The sequence below is a fragment of the Xenopus laevis genome, chromosome 4S (assembly GCF_017654675.1).
Source record: "Xenopus laevis strain J_2021 chromosome 4S, Xenopus_laevis_v10.1, whole genome shotgun sequence".
Taxonomy (NCBI): Eukaryota; Metazoa; Chordata; class Amphibia; order Anura; family Pipidae; genus Xenopus; species Xenopus laevis.
The window spans coordinates 30,276,221-30,292,736 of record NC_054378.1 but is presented as its reverse complement, the minus strand read 5'-3'; the positions used below and the strand labels follow the sequence as shown (position 1 = coordinate 30,292,736).

The following is a 16,516-nucleotide window of genomic DNA, read 5'->3' as shown; positions in this document are numbered from 1 at the left end:
AGAATAGAATTATGTCCGTCTCTGAATGATTTTTAGTAAATGAGAAGCCTATTGTAATCCATATATTTAGTACATTGGATACTGGACTGCTCTAGTTGTCATTTTGGAGTTAGGGAAAGGAATCATTCAATTTATAGGCAAATTCTCTGGCAGGCGATCTGTTACCCAAGCTGCTAAATTATTAGACAAGCTGCTACTGAAATATCTAGGATGATATTACAGGTATGGGGTCCATTATCCAGAATGCTCTGAATTACTGAAAGGCCATCTCCCATAGACTCCTTTATAATAAAATAATCCAAATTTTTAAAAGGCATTTCCTTTTTCTCTGTAAGATATAGTTAATCCTTATTGGAAGCAACATTTGCCTATTGGGTTTTTTCATTTTATTTTAATATCTGAGAATGTTTTGTGCATTCTCAAATAACAATTACAAAGGTACTTGCACCTATATAATCTAATTTGGTTAAAGAAACAGTAACACCAAAAAGTGTGCAGTGTTAAATGCTTGTGCAATGAGCCTAATTAGCCAGCATTAGTAGTTTCCTTTCTTCCCGTTCAAAACAAATTAAATCATCTTCCACCTTTGTATAAATGCTGATGGACCTTGTCAAAATGTGACAGTGAGTGCACTCATGTAACCCTGAGGGTAAATCCTTCCAATGGCAATCTCATGTGGCCTGAGTGATTCTTTAAAGCAAGGATCCCTAACCTTTGTTACCTGTGAGCCACATTCAAATGTAAAGAGAGTTGGGGAGCAACACAAGCATGAAAAATTCCCTTGGGGTGCTAAATAAGGGATGTGATTGGCTATTTGGCAGCCCCTATGTGGACTGGCAGCCTACAAAATACTCTACTTGGCACTATACTTAGTTTTTATTCAATTAAAACTTGCCTGCAAGCCTAGAATTCAAAAATAAGCACCTGCTTTGAAGAACCTGAGAGCAACATCCAAGGGGTTGGAGAGTAACATGTTGCTCACGAGCTACTGGTTGGGGATCACTGCTTTAAAGTATCAAAAAACTTACAGTCACCTTATACTTACACATCTGACAATGAAATAGCCGACTTCTTCTTTAAAGTTTGGCTTTTCACACAAGGAGAGAAGAAGGAAGCCGATTGCTCCATGGTAGAAGAACCCCTGGACTGGTGCAGTTTTCTGCTGATAGGAGCACCAGCCTGGGGTGTCAGGTAAGTATATAAAATCACTTGGGATGCCAATTTTCCTTATACTTTAACAAGAGATTCATATGGATCAAAAACCTTTTTAGGTTATAACCTTTTTGGAAATGGTAAAGCAGCATAATTAAACAATTAAAAATATCAGATCAGCTCCCTCTAACACCTCTGCAAGAAACAATACTGTTTTGGTCAGAATTCTGTATTTATTGGGATCACCAAGGTATTGTTTTGCCTTCCCAATCCACAAAGGTGCCATTATGTTGTTCATTCAGGGAAAAGATTATCTTCATCATGCCAGCAACACTGGTTTGTTTTGTTAATGGTGCCTGGAACAGAAAGAAAAAGTTACAGGACCAGAAAATTTTTATAAATTTTTTTTCATAGATGAGAAATAGACAGACTACATTCTGGGTGCTCTGATAAAGTAAAAACAAATAGGTACTGCTAAGGTAACTGGTGTATCCAAGTAGCAGTACATTGGCCAACAATGTATGTAGGCTGAATGATTGGCCCACAGACTAAATTGCAAGACACAAGGGTCCATAGATTATATGGACGTATTCTATCAGTTGTTTTCATTGTTCAGACAGACAGTCTCTCTGCCAGTGCCCCATATTCTAGCATATATTCATGTCTCTTATTTCGATCTGCAGCCTGGTTGCTAGGGCTAAACCAGATAGTTGTTGAAATTCCAAACTAGAGAGCTGATCCAATTAAAAGTGTCCAAGATTATCACTATCTACATCATACTAACAGTTAATTTAAAAGTTATCAACCCCTTATGCACAATTTACTTTTACATGTACCTATCTGTCAATATTTACAGTTAAAATACATGTTAACACTAGTTAGAAATAGAATATATGAGACCTTATAATGTCTAAATGGGATACAAAATTTATTTTGATCTCATTAAAAAAAATACTTTTAACATAATATTTCCTCATATCTCCCTCATGCATTTTTTATTGAAAAATTTGGGAGTTACAAGAATTGGCATACCATTATTTAATTGGAATTCATTTTATCACCCCAAAAGCCGTCAATAATTCTAAACTTGCTTTGTCACTAAAGTCTACAGGAAGCTTGCAAAAAATGAAACACCTTTAGGACAGACAAAAATGGGTGAGAAATATGAAAAATCAAGAATAATTTTTTCAAAACTCTCCCTCAGTGAATAGGCAATTACACTGCAGTAAGGAACTCGTATCTATGCACTAATGATTTACTAAATCTAATTAGACAATGAAGATATGTTATTTTTTATTTCTTTTTCTTTGGTATTTTTCTTACCTTTTCACCACCCATGTCAGTTTGCACCCAGCCTGGATGAATGGCAATCGAAATAATTCCATCCTGCCTGTAACCTTCCATGTGACACCTTGAGAGCATGTTCAGAGCAGCCTGTATACCACAGTACCAACAAATAGTCCATTAATTACCAAGTAAATCAGTATGATGACCTTTGCTTACTATTATAGTTTTTAAATGTTTCCAAACCCACATAAACTCTACAAAGTTTGTTACAAAACATGTTATATAAAAAATGTTAAAATATGAAAAGCTATTATAGGTCACAAGGAGTCCCATGACCATATATAAGGGGTCATTTCTACCTTGCCCTAGGTACAGGCTCAAAGCAGTCCTTAATGGATAAGTAAACCTTTAAAATAAGTGAAGGTAAAATTGATGATGATTCTTTTGCAATTTACATTATTTATTTTAATTCCAATTAATTAAAGTATACATGTACTGTTTATATAAATTAATTGTTACAACCTGATGGACAGTTTCTGAACATTCTGACCACCGAGTAGTCAAGGAGAAAGAAATGTTCTGATGTTCTTATGCCTAGGAAAGATTTGAGAGAGGTTTCTAATTTTTTACAAAGCAGTTGAACATCAGAGCAGCCCTCTTTTTTCTCCTGAAAGCTTCCTTAACTACTCGGTGGTCAGAATGGTGTGTCGGCTGCTGATAATACCACAGATAATGTCATGCAGGCATGTAAGGTAAATTATAATATTTTGCTTTTAGCTGAACACTTCTGCTATGTCTCTAAACCAGCGTAGTGGAATTAGCTATAATCATTTACCCTTAACTGCGTACCTGTGGTGCTCTTGGTGTATGGAAGCAAGGCTGGGCAACAGACCATGTCATGCTTTGTTTGGTCTGGGCCATTTTAGGGGGAATTTTTTAAGACCCTGGACAGAAGTCCAAACAACTTATGTCCAAGGTCTTCAGCGCCGGATTTCTTTTCCGGCTGCCCCTAGGCCGCGCGGTCCGGCCAGGCGGCTGCGCGGTCCTATCGCCCACCTTCCCAGCACGCCGGCGAAAAAACGCCGGCGCATCTACTGTAGTTGAACGGGACGCGAACGTCCCCCATAATGTGGCTGGGCGGCATGCCGCCCCTTTTTTTTACCGCCCTAGGCCCGGGCCTATGCAGCCTTGCCGCAAATCCGGGCCTGAAGGTCTTGCTATACTCTAAAAAGTCTGGCACGTGGTTCAGAGCGTAGCATGGTTTGTACAACACAGCCTTGTCCTTACCATCAGACATTGGGGGGGATGCCTACATGCTACACCCTGCCTGCTCCTAATCTGCCTACTGCATATAGTGCCAAATGCAGGCAGTGCTGTATTCATGGGATTAACGTAGATGTCTGTGCTATGAAACAGCAATTCTGATACCTGCAGGGTCTGCCAAGTAAAACATGCAAGCAAAGGAAAAAACATCTGTGACAAAACACACTAAAGCACTAAATGATTGAAGTAAATTTTTTTTTTCTATTTTTCTCAAATTTTAATGTGCAAATTAGGATATGGTTCAGTATTTAGACAAATCTTTTGTGGAGGACAAAAGGAGACAGATTCAATGTATTTCTAGCTGATACTTCCTGTCATCTGGAATCAAATATATTTTATGCAACTCTGTAAAATGACATCTAGAATTCAACGAATTTCAAATTACATTTAAAAAATCAGACATATTAATGCATTATATAAATATAAGCTCAACACCTACGCCTAGATCCTACAAGGGATAATGTACCCTATATAGGAAATTACAGGTTTTGTGCTTGTGACTGTCATACCTTGCTGCAGCGATAGGAGATAACTGGCAATGCTGAAAACAAATTGGGAAGCTCTTCTAGGGAGCCCAGCAGAGCTGAGATATGAACAATAGCTGATTTTCCTGAGCTTTCTACTCCAGATCGTTTTAGCAAATGATGATATGCCTAAAATAGTATGAAGAAGCATTAAAAACACAATATAGTCAACATTAAGTTTGCACAAATAATTGTATTCTTCCATGATCAAATGTATAAAAACCCTGCAGTACAGGGTTCAAAGTTCAAAAATTGGTGCAAACCACCATGTTTTTTGCACTCTACCCCACTACTTCATGAACACAGGTCTTTGCACTCACCACAATAAATATGAGCCCCCTGATGATGAAGTAGCATTCAGAACTGCATTAAGCACAGGACTCTTTAGCACCTTGTGCCTACTGATGTTCACTTACGAATAATACAGATTCATGACTTCCAGACATGCAAGTTATGGAGTGCTATTGGATACAAGGTGCTAAAGGACAGGGCAGACTTGCACTTGCCAGCTTTGGGCTCTGCACCTGGTGCGTAATTTAGTTATCCAGTGCAAGGTGCAGAGAGGCCACAGAAGCAAGCAGCTAATAAATGCTTTGGCACCCTTTAGTTACATACATACAAAAACACATATACATTCACTTGCTTATGATTAAGGGATTCATTTCCGTAAAGTGTAAGAATTTTACTGCAATAAACCTACCTTCCTTTTACCGGAGTGCTGTCTTTTTCCTTGGTATCGTATATACTGTACGTTCACTTACAGTATACAAAAAACAAACTGAAGACTTTTCCAAGAGCCCATCTTACATGCATTCAGGGAATCTGCCATTACAATATCTATATTTAAGCATATTTATTAAAGGCTCCGGCTTCCAAAACCAAAATTCCAAACACAAAAAACCCTACTATACCCATCGCAGTTACCTGTTTCTTCAAAGTATGAATAAAGGCCATTTTTTACGCTGAAATCCAATTGTTCAACGGTTCTTCTCTTTATGTATCATTTGAAATCCTGGCAGGGAAGGAGGGACTAAACACTGATGTTACCAAATGTAACAACTTCTCCACAACTTACAGACAGCATGCAGGAACTACATAACCCACAATGCATTGCACTGTGATGTTCTGTTCCTTATTGAAATCATGTGTGCAGGGAATTGTGGGGTTTTGAGGATGCAGGCTGAGGACAGATGGCTGCTGATACAAAGTAACAGTATCAGCCAGATCAGCAAAGTAGTCAGACAGATCAGCAGGAGAGCAGGGGGCTAGGCTTAGGAAACTGTTCCAAACCATTCAAAATCATGAAAAGTCTGCATATTTTTTAATTAATGTATATTGCAAAGTTGCTTGAAATTATGTTTATAAAAAGATTAAAGGAGAAGGAAAGCTCCAAGACAGATTAGCCACAATAGTGCAAGATAGAACGCTATATTTATTCTTCAGAATGCTTTACCATACCTGAGTATACAGCTCTAGACACTGTCTCTGTTTGTTTAGGATAGAAGCTGCCATATAAGCTTGGTGTGACATCACTTCCTGCGTAAGTCTCCCCCTGCTCACATACAGCTCTGAGCTAAGATTACAGCAGGGATGGGAGGAGGAGCAAACTGAGCATGCTCAAGCCCTAGCCCTGGAGAATTATGCTGAAAACAGGAAGTCTGATACAGAAGCCCATGTGTACACAATAGAAGTAAATAAATGCTGTGTTTGAGGGCTCAGAGCAGCATTACTTTGAGGGTTTACTGGTGTATTTATATAGACCTTTCTGATAAAGCTTACTTAATTTTAGCCTTTCCTTCTCCTTTAAGTTATGTTTGTGTGGAGTTCCTCTTTAAAGAGTGAAATTCCGCCACTTTCCATTCATTTCTATAGCAGTTTTAAAGGCATATTTACCAAAGAGTGAACTTACACTTTTACCCATTGATAAAAACTCTTTTAAAAATCCCATAGAAATGAAGGGAGAGTGGAGGAATTTCACACTAGGAGACTGTTGTAATGTCTAACTTCACTCTATAATAAATATGCCCATAGTATTTTGTGGCACCAGAACATAATGCAACCATATTTGTGTATACATGCTTTTAGATTAGATGGTTCACCTTTCAGCAACCAGATATCTGCTAAAACTGCTAAACTGTAGAGCTAAATCATTAAAAAAAACAGAAATAATTAAAAATCAATACCAATTGCAAATTATCTCAGAATGGCACTCTCTATATTATAATAAATGTGATTTTAAAAGTGAACAACCCCTTAAAGTGTTTTTTTCTTAGACCTAACCTGAGTCATTAGCATAGGGCCAACCACATTCACGTTGTAGACATTCATCATGTCTTCTGAGGTTTGGGTCTCTAGAGAGTTTTGAGTCAGAATCCCAGCATTATTGATCAGCAGGTCCAGGCCTTCTCCATTTAGATGCTTCTCTACTTCTTTCACAGACGCATTAACACTTGCAGGGTTGGTAGTATCTGAAAAGTACAGAGTTAATGAATTATCAGCTGTGAGTTTAATACAAATACTGTTTATTTTTTTACTGGGATAGTGTAATAAAAGCCAATATGACTATGAAGATTTTCATTCATCCAGGTCATGGAATATCTAATATAAGTAATACAAAAAACAACTGGGCTTGCCGAGTTATTTTTGAAAACGTTTCTCTACTCATCCGAGCAGCTTCTTCAGTTCAACTGACTGGTGTGGAAAGTTCTCGGCATATACACTCTTCCACTAATCCAATCACAACGGCACATTATAACTCTTCAGAGAGGTGACATCTGAAATTCACAGAGGTTTTGATTCTCTGTAGTTACTGTGATAGGATTACCAATGTGTCATGCAACTCCTAGAAACAGGTGTTACTTACGAGAGTTGCACGAATCCATTCATGCAACTCTCACAAATGGCGCAACACATAAATTGACAAATAAGCAAATTCACCACCTTACTGTCACAAAGCAGCAGTTGGAAAAGGACAGAAGAGCTAACCTGGAGGCAGATAGATGAGACACCAAAGAACATCAAAGACACGTGGGTTAAGAACCAGATCAGAGTATCAGATAGGGTACTAAAACAGCCAGAAAAGGATGTGCTAGCCAAGGGGTTGAACTATGCAGTGACACCACAACACATCCCAGTAGTTTAACTCATCACAGCCACAGAATCTGCCATCAATAATAATCACATAAAAAAGGAACTCAGACTAAAAGTGTGAGCTGCCTTGTCAAGTGCCAGAACACCTCCATCTAACCTTACTACACAAGAGAGGAGAGCTCTCAGTTCTCTGAGTAAGGACCTGAACATCACTATCCGCCCAGCAGATAAAGGGCGATGCACAGTTGTGCTCAACACAACTGACTATCACTGCAAGATAACCATACTACTCAGTGATAGCAATACATATGAACCTTTAAGGAAAGACCCAACCAGCTGTTACAAGATAAAGGTGATAGGCTGCTTACAACAACTTGAGAAGGAAAAAGCCATCAATCGAGTTTTATACCACCGCCTGTATCCCAGAGAAGCCACACCATGCTTATACAGACTCCCCAAGATACACAAAGAAGGAGCCCCACTAAGGCCCATTGTCAGCAGTATAAATTCAGTGACATACAGCATTGCAAAATTTTTGGCTAACATCTTAGCCCCATTGGTAGGCAATACAGTACATCATATCCAGAATGCCAAAGACTTTGTAACCAAGATTCATGGCATTACACTAGAGGCATCATATGATGTCACTTCATTGTTCACATGTATACCTACGACAAAGGCAATTGAGACTGTAAGAAACCGACTGCAGCAAGATAACACCCTCAGTAGTAGAACAAAGCTCAATCCTAACCAAGTATCACTGTTGCTAGATTTGTGCCTTAACACCACATACTTCAAAGTACAAGGACCTTTTTATAGATAGAAACATGGCTGTGCAATGGGTCTCCCATTGTAGCTAACTTGTACATGGAGGAAGTGCAAAAGAGGTCCTTACTTACTTTCCAAGGAAATACACCGAGTCACTGGTTCAGATATGTGGATGAAACTTGGGTTAAAATCAGATGAAATGAAGTGGCTGCCTTTAAAGAACACATTAACTCAATGCACAATAACATTAAGTTCACAAGGTTAGATGTCCACAGGAACAAACTTGCCTTTTTGGACTGTTTGTTATGCATCCAAGAGGGGGGTAACTTGAAAACGGAAGTATACAGGAAACCCACTCACACGGATCAATATCTGTTCGATTCCCACCATCCACTGGAACACAAAATTAGAACTCTGCACCACAGGGCTGAATGTGTGCCAACACATACAGCGTCCAAGGACAAGGAGCATAAACATCTCAGAGAAGCTTTGAAAGTGTGTGGCTACAGCAGCAACCAAGCCCAACAGGAACACCAAAAGAAATAACCGCCCCGAGACACATAGTAGGTGAAACAGTCATCCGATATGTAGCTGGAGTGTCGGAGAAACTCAGGAGGATTTTAAACAAACACCACGTCCCTGTGTTTTTCAAACCTAACAACACACAGACAAAAACTGGTACACCCAAAGGATCCAACGCCTAAAGAAAAACAAAGCAAAGTGGTATACACAGTCCAGTGTAGCGAGGAGTGCACTGATTGGGGAGACAAAACATCTGCTCACCAAGTGAATGGCTCAGCATAGGAGGGCGACTCTACAGGGCAAGACTCGGCTGTCTTTCTACACAAGGGACACTCCTTTAAAGATAGCAATGTCCAAATCTTGGCTTAAGACCACCGCTGGTTTGAAAGAGGCGTGAAAGGCGATTCATGTCAAGGTGGAGAAACCATCCCTGAACAGAGGCAGGGGCTTTAGACACCACCTGTTTGCTACATACAATGCTGTTCTAACATCTTTACCCTGGCGGGTTCAGAACACCACACATTCATTCATGCAACTATCACAAGTAACACTTGTTTCTAGGAGTTGCATGACACATTTGTAATCCTATCACAGTAACTACACAGAATCAACACCTCTGTGAATTTCAGATGTCATCTCTCTGAAGAGTTACAATGTGCCGTTGTGATTGGATTAGTGGAAGAGTCTATATGCAGAGAACTTCCCACACCAGTCAGTTGAACTGAATATCTAGATAGATAGATAGATAGATAGATAGATAGATAGATAGATAGATATCTTTATCATTAAAGAAGGCATGGCTTGTAAAACATTAGCAAAAATTTGTGAAACGGCAAAAACGCATTGAAGTCAATGGGCGTCCAAAAATGTTGTATGCAAGAGAAATTTTTAAGCATGCAACAATTTTTTCTCACTCCTAATGCATTAAAGTCAATGGGCATTTTTTCTTATGGAAACTTTTTTTGCAGTGAAATTTGCCAATCATCACCACCTGTTGCCAATCTGACCACAGGTGATCAGTGTAAGCCATCTAACTATAAAACCCCCTGCTCTGCACTTACTCATTGCCCAATGTAGGTCTATTCTCAGATAGTTCCTGGGTATGCATGTGACCTGAATTACTGTTCCTGACCGTTGCCTGTCGTTGATCTTTGCTGATTCGCTGCCTGAACCGACCTTGCCTGATTACGGACTAATCTCCTGGATCCTGATTCTGTACCGTGCTGTCTGTTTGGTTTTGACCCAGCGTGTTTATCCTGACTACACTCCTGGTTCCTGACCCTGCACTACACTGTTTGACTGGTACTGACCTGGGCTGTTCCACAACTATGCCCTAACCCTTGCCTGCTCAGAACTCTCCCCTTAGTCCTCTCACTTAAAACTTGGCGGCATCCGAGTAGTGGAAGTGGTGTGTGAGCCGAAATCGTGACCTTGGGGCTTGTTCTGGGTTTTGGAATGCCATATGTTACATGTGCATTTGGTTGATTAACCCAAAGCAGCCAATCAAATGCTTGTTTTCAAACGGGTTACCACCAATTGCTATGCGTTGATAGGTTAGTAGACTCGGTGCATAATTTTTATTACATAACCCAAAGCATAATGCTGCAAATCTATTGAGCCAGTGACAAATGACAACCAGTCAGGCATTTATTTTTACTTACTGTATAGGGCAGAGCTATCAAAAAAAAAAACACAAATAGTTTCTATAGAAGTCAATAGAGAATGATTCCAAGCAACCTTGCAAACTTTTTCTCCATTTTATAAAAACAGCCGAAATTTTTCAGTATTTTTGCACGACAAAATGCAACCGTGACTATTCAGCTGCTTTTTCTTAAATATGTTAGTTCCCTAGAAAAAAATGTGATTGCAGAGAAAAACTTATGATTTTTAGCTGCACAGCTAATGAATGAAAGCTAATTGAACCAATTTACAACATACCCCCTTAGACTCCAAATTAATACAGGAAAAAATATGTATGTGTTGCACATGAGTATGTGTAAGCCTGTGATTGGTGTTTGTAATATGCAGGGCCATAACTAGGGGAAGGCAGAAGAGGCACCTGCCTATGGTGCAACGAAAGGGGGGAGCTGGTCAGGTACCTGTCTTCTGCGTACCCCTAAATCATGTTTTCTGCTCTCCCCTGCCTCCCTCCCCGCCTCCCTCCCCTCCGGCGATCTCCCCTGCCTACAGCGCATGCATGCGCACAGTCTCAGTCAGGGACGTTCGTGAGCACGGGGTGGGGAGCGCAGTGGCTGGGTTGCCTAGGGCGCCCGGTCGGCTTAGCCCGGTGCTGTTAATATGATTAGAGAAAATACAAATGCCAAGTGTTCAGCAAGACCAACTAATTTATTGTCCACTTACCAAGCTGAATTACTACAACATTTGGATGCTTTTCAGACAGCTTCCTCAACTCCTATAAAATAAAACAAGTAAGTGCTTAGTTATATGCAAACAGGTAATTGCCTGATATTGTCACAAGACTCTTACCACACTTTCACACTTATCAATATGCAAACAGGCGATTGCTTGATATTGTCACAAGACTCTTACCACACTTTCACACTTATCAATATGCAAACAGGCGATTGCTTGATATTGTCACAAGACTCTTACCACACTTACACACTTATCAATTTCCAAGTTTTTACTAGGAGATATGAATTTATCCATGACTCTCCATTGTGCTCTTCATAACACGTTCCTTTTGCACCCTTTTAATTTGTCATTATCCACTCCCTTTTTAATTTCTATTTTCTTTGGAATTATTTTCTGCATATCTTTTAAAGGGCAAGTCAACCCCCCCAAAAAAGAATTGCAGTTGAAAGCAGCATTTGCTTAACTCCTGGTTGTCACTTTTTAAACAATGTTGCAAAGTCTGAGTTCCCCAGCAAAGACTGATCTGTTTAACAGTTGCTGTCTCTTATGGCCACCAGGACAGAGAATAAGAAAGGGACAGGCAAACACTACTTTCCAATAGCAATACATTTACAAATAAACTAAAAAATACAGAACATGTAATAAATGTATCATGCAAAGTTGCTTAGAATTGTGTTTCCTTTTATTAGGCAAAACATTTTTGGGGTTGACACTCCCTTTAAAGGAGAACTAAAGCCTAACTAAAGAAGTAGGCTAGAAATGTTGTACATTGTGTTTTGGGCTTTCTGTACCAGCCCAAGGCAACCACAGCCCTTTAGCAGGGAAATCTGTGTCTCCAAAGATGCCCCAGTTGCTTCCCATCTTCTTTTCTGCTGATTCACTGCACATGCTCTGTCCTGCTGCCAACTCACAATATACAGTACACATAGAATAAAACTGTCACAATATAAGGCTGATTAGTTATTAATACAGATAATTACTACATGGCAGCACATAAACCAGTGCAACTCGCATCAGAATTTAATAATCAGCCTTGTAGCATCAGCTAATATTACATACAAACATAATTTTCTGCTTGAACATTTGTGACAGCCCCTAAGCTTAGCTTCTCAACAGCTACTGAGCATGTGAGTGTTGCAGTCCAAGATGGTGACCCCCTGTGACAAGTTTGAAGTCCTCGATCATTGCTGCTATTGAGAAGCTGAAACCTTAGGCTGTGCAAAAAGTTCAGTACATAAAATATGGCATTTTTAGCCATATTCATTTTTAGGGTTTCGTTCTCCTTTAAATTAGATCCTTCCACAGGCCACCTATGAACTTGTAGCAAGTAAACCAAACTTCCTTCCACTTGTACTTTATCCATCCTAGTAAAAAAAAAAAGCAGCTACAGTCATTTAGTGAACGGATGGATTTGTTTTAAAGACTTGCATCACTTCCCTCTACTCTTCCTGGCACCATGTAATCTTTTCCTTTAGAAATCCGAACCGAATCCGAATCCTAATTTGCATATGCAAATTAGGGGCGGGAGGGAAATTGCATGACTTTTTTGTCAGAAAACAAGGAAGTAAAAAATGTTTCCCCCTTCCCACCCCTAATTTGCATATGCAAATTAGGGTCCGGGTTCGGTATTTGGCCGAATCTTTCACAAAGGATTTTTTGTGGGGTAATCGCTCTTTAGGTAGTAGCAGCAGCTCCTTTTATACAGATAAGGGACAGTGCACTGGGTTTCCAGTTGTACATTTATTTAACACAGCATCTTAAACACAAAATTAACTTTCATAACCTCTGAGGTTGCAATAAAGCAAAATAAATACAGCCTTGCTGGTGAAGGAAAATGTCCTTTCCAAAAGACCGACATCACCACTTGGGCAAGTTAAATCCAATAAGCAAATTAAACTTCACTCACAGTCCTTTTGGAATTTCCCTGTGCTTTCTCTCTGAAGCAGGTGCAGCTCACTCCCAAGCACTTTAGGGCAGCAGCTTGTAATCAGTCCTTGCTACCAGGGAACTTGCCTCCTCGTGAGAAAACCTTAAAGAGGTGGTTCACCTTTAAGTTAACTTTTATTATGTTCTAAGCAACTTTTCAATTGGTTTTCATTTTTTATTTTTTATAGTTTTATAGTTATTTGCCTTTTTCTTCTGACTCTGCAGCTTTCAAATGGGAGTCGCTGACTCCCTTCTAAAAAACAAATGCTCTGTAATGCTACAAATGTTATTGTCACTTTTTATTACTGATCCTTCTATTCAGGCCCTCTTCTATTCATATTCCAGTCTTTTATTCAAATCAATGCATGGCTGCTTGGGTTATTTGTACCCTAGTTACCAGATTGGTTAAGATGCAAATTGAAGAGCTGCTGAATAAAAAGCTAAATAACTCAAAAACCTTCAATAATAAAAAATGAAAACATTTGCAAATTGTCTTAGAATATCACTCTCTACATCATACTAAATGCTTTATCTCAAAGGTGAACCACCCCTTTAAGTGTCCAGCAATAAATCCTTTTACCAAATAAAACCCGGTTGCATGCAGTTTTACTAAACATTTTCAACATAGCCTTAGTGGTTCTCCTTTCCCTCTCAGAACAGGGCAGAGAACAGCCTTAATTGATCCACATCTTATAACTCCAGATGAGACTTATCACCCCTCACTGCTGATCAAACCCTAATTTTCTCAGCCCTCTGTGCTGCCTTATAGAAGATTCTGGGAGAGATATACAATTTTTCCAATCATGCTACAATATATATATATATATATATATATATATATATATATATATATATATATATATATATATATATATATATATATATATATATATATATATATATATATATAACATCTTCCACAAGCGCTGTGTAAGAAAGGCCTCCTGCATTGCACTGGACTCCACACACCCCTCACACGGACTGTTCACGCTGCTCCCATCCGGCAGACGCTTTCGCAGCATTAAAGCCCGATCAACCAGGCTGCGTGAAAGCTTTTCTCCACAAGCTATCAGACTCTTCAGCTCACTGCCTGCCCTCCCACTACATTCCAGACACACCTGAACTGTGAACTGAACTTTTGTTTTACACTTCTGTACTTGGACTACCTCAGAGACACTCTGATATGTGTACTAGCTGGAGCCATGTCGTCTCACTGTGTATTCGTATACTGCTGAGATGACAAAGTTTACTTTGAATTTGACATGGCCCCCCACATCAACGTGTTTTGATTCTCCTTGAACTGTCGTGCTGTCCTCCTGAGATGTCTTTGATAATTAATAAATTCTATGCCCTTGAGTGTGTCCAGTCTGTGCTATTGTTAGATTCACCTGGGAGGTGCTGGTATCTACAGTGAATATATACACAAGTGATGTTTCAATAAATCGGTGATTTACATGACCTGGATTTGTTTACCTGACTTTGCTGAGCACCTGGGTCCCGGCATGTGGCAAAAATCTTATGAGGAGAATTTTGGCTGTTAATAATTTGTTGCACAAATTCAAATCCAATCCCCCTGTTCGACCCAGTCACCAAGACAGTGCGGAGGTTCAGCTCAGACATATTTGCTTTGTTGGTCTCTTGCTACAGCGTTCTGCTTCTGTGCCTCAGTGCTGCTTTCTTCTGCTACTTTATCTCTCACTGCCTCTCCCTCTTACTGCTTCTTTTCACACCACTCCAGGAAGTAACTGCTAAGCATGTGACTTGAAGTTCCACATTCTCTAACATTAACACTTTCCCTGACAACTTTATTCCATTTTGTGATGTAACAGCTAGAGAAGGAACAAAAATGCAGTGCAGTGCTGCAATAGTATAAAGAAACCATAATAGGGAGAGACAGTGAGAGATACAGAGAAGAAAAAGAAGAAAGCAGGATTCAGACACAGAGGCAGAAAACTGTAGGAAGAGACCTACAATGCTAGCAATTGCTAAGACAATACAAAGTTGTTGTAATCTCAATATAAAATATACTGTAGCCATACAGTTGAGTGTAAAAATCATATGTTAAGGGTCAGCGTTTTTATTCCATTAAGCAACTGTGGCATTTTGTTTGGGATCACATGTGGTGGCATTTACTACTCCTCTAACTGTCCTGCAATGACTTCCTGTGGAATGGGAAGCAATGTGTATTGCCCGGGGTTTGCAGTTAATACTGCAGTATATATTTTTAAGAAAATCGACTGGATTCTGACACTTGTCTTTTCAAGCTTGAACTAAAGGAAAAGAACAGGACTAATTGTTTCAACATTTACTGTATATTATTCTTGTGGAAAATTGTGCAAAACATAATTTGCATGGATTTGCATAGACATATGTACGTGACAAATAGTCAAGTCAATTAATTAATTTATTTTATTGCAAACTCAATAAAAATAATTTTAAAAGAATAAAACAAAGTTGTTAGCAGCACTTTCATTACCACCACATGTTGTAATAAAATGAGAGAAAGATCTGTGGATCCACATTTATGAAAATAGGTGACAAATAAAGGACTTGTTTTTGCATACATATATAAATACTGTACATCTAGAATACTTAAATTCATGTAAAATTGTTGCCTGCAGAGAATCCAGAAAGCCCTGCATTATTTACTCTATAGTTAACTATTAAAAGGAATCACATTCATGCCAAAGTAAGCATTTAAATGACTAGAGTTCACTAAACCAAGCAGTCCAAGGGTTGCTTCTCTCAACTAAACGATAAAGTAAAGGTCTCTTGATTCTTTTATAGGGGACATAAATAAATACTGTAGAGATTTATGTCAGTAGAATGGAGAGTGTTGGCTAGTTAAGAGTAGCAAAACATTCATCAGAGCAACATAATTCATGCCAGATATTCCTATACAGTTCATTGTACTATGTATATGTGAAGTAATGACAGGGGCATGAACTCCGATTTAAAATCCATAAGCATGTGACATCAGCATAAATTGTGTAATCTGTGTAAATTGTGTCATGCATGAACAAGATTTTACACTATTGCACTGATATCACCAGTCAAACTAAAGATGCAAAAAGTGTATATGAATGTCTGCCTCAGACCTGCATGTTGAAAATAGGGGCAAATTCAATAACAGGCAAATTTTCACCTGCGAAGGCTTCACCACACTTTGCCAGAGGTTAATTTGCAGTGCACACACAAATTCATCAAAATGCAAAGTTGCGTCTTGGCAGCCGAATGCTGGCAACGTTTCACTAGTGTAAATTCATTAATGTGAGCATTTCATAACAAATTTTCGCTAACGATCATTCCTGCCTAGTGAAACTTTGTTAGTACATATAGGTCATATACAGTAAATATCTTTATTAGTGCTGTTGGTGCAAATGCTTGAAGTGGCCACTTATTTTCAAAAATGTCCAAGGAAGCAAAATAAAGACAAAAGAGTTCCTCTAATGCCCTAGACATGAGCCCACCCTAAAACAAATGTGGCATGCCCCATAAATGGTTAAAAAAAAACATTAAAACAAAAATATTTAACAGTTATAACTTCT

The 16,516-nt window shown here is 39.0% G+C and overlaps 1 protein-coding gene across 1 annotated transcript; it reads right to left on the bottom strand.

Annotated features, from left to right (window-relative positions):
• Window positions 1–1,365: 1,365 nt before the first annotated feature.
• MGC147117.S (uncharacterized protein mgc147117 S homeolog) lies at window positions 1,366–14,671 on the bottom strand. The gene is made up of 6 exons (NM_001096655.1): window positions 14,442–14,671; window positions 11,028–11,079; window positions 6,567–6,754; window positions 4,272–4,415; window positions 2,476–2,586; window positions 1,366–1,508 (listed from the first exon to the last, which is right to left on the bottom strand). Exons 1-6 carry the CDS (start codon window positions 14,586–14,588, stop codon window positions 1,395–1,397), a joined length of 756 nt encoding a protein of 251 aa, NP_001090124.1. The 5' UTR covers window positions 14,589–14,671; the 3' UTR covers window positions 1,366–1,394.
• Window positions 14,672–16,516: the final 1,845 nt, after the last annotated feature.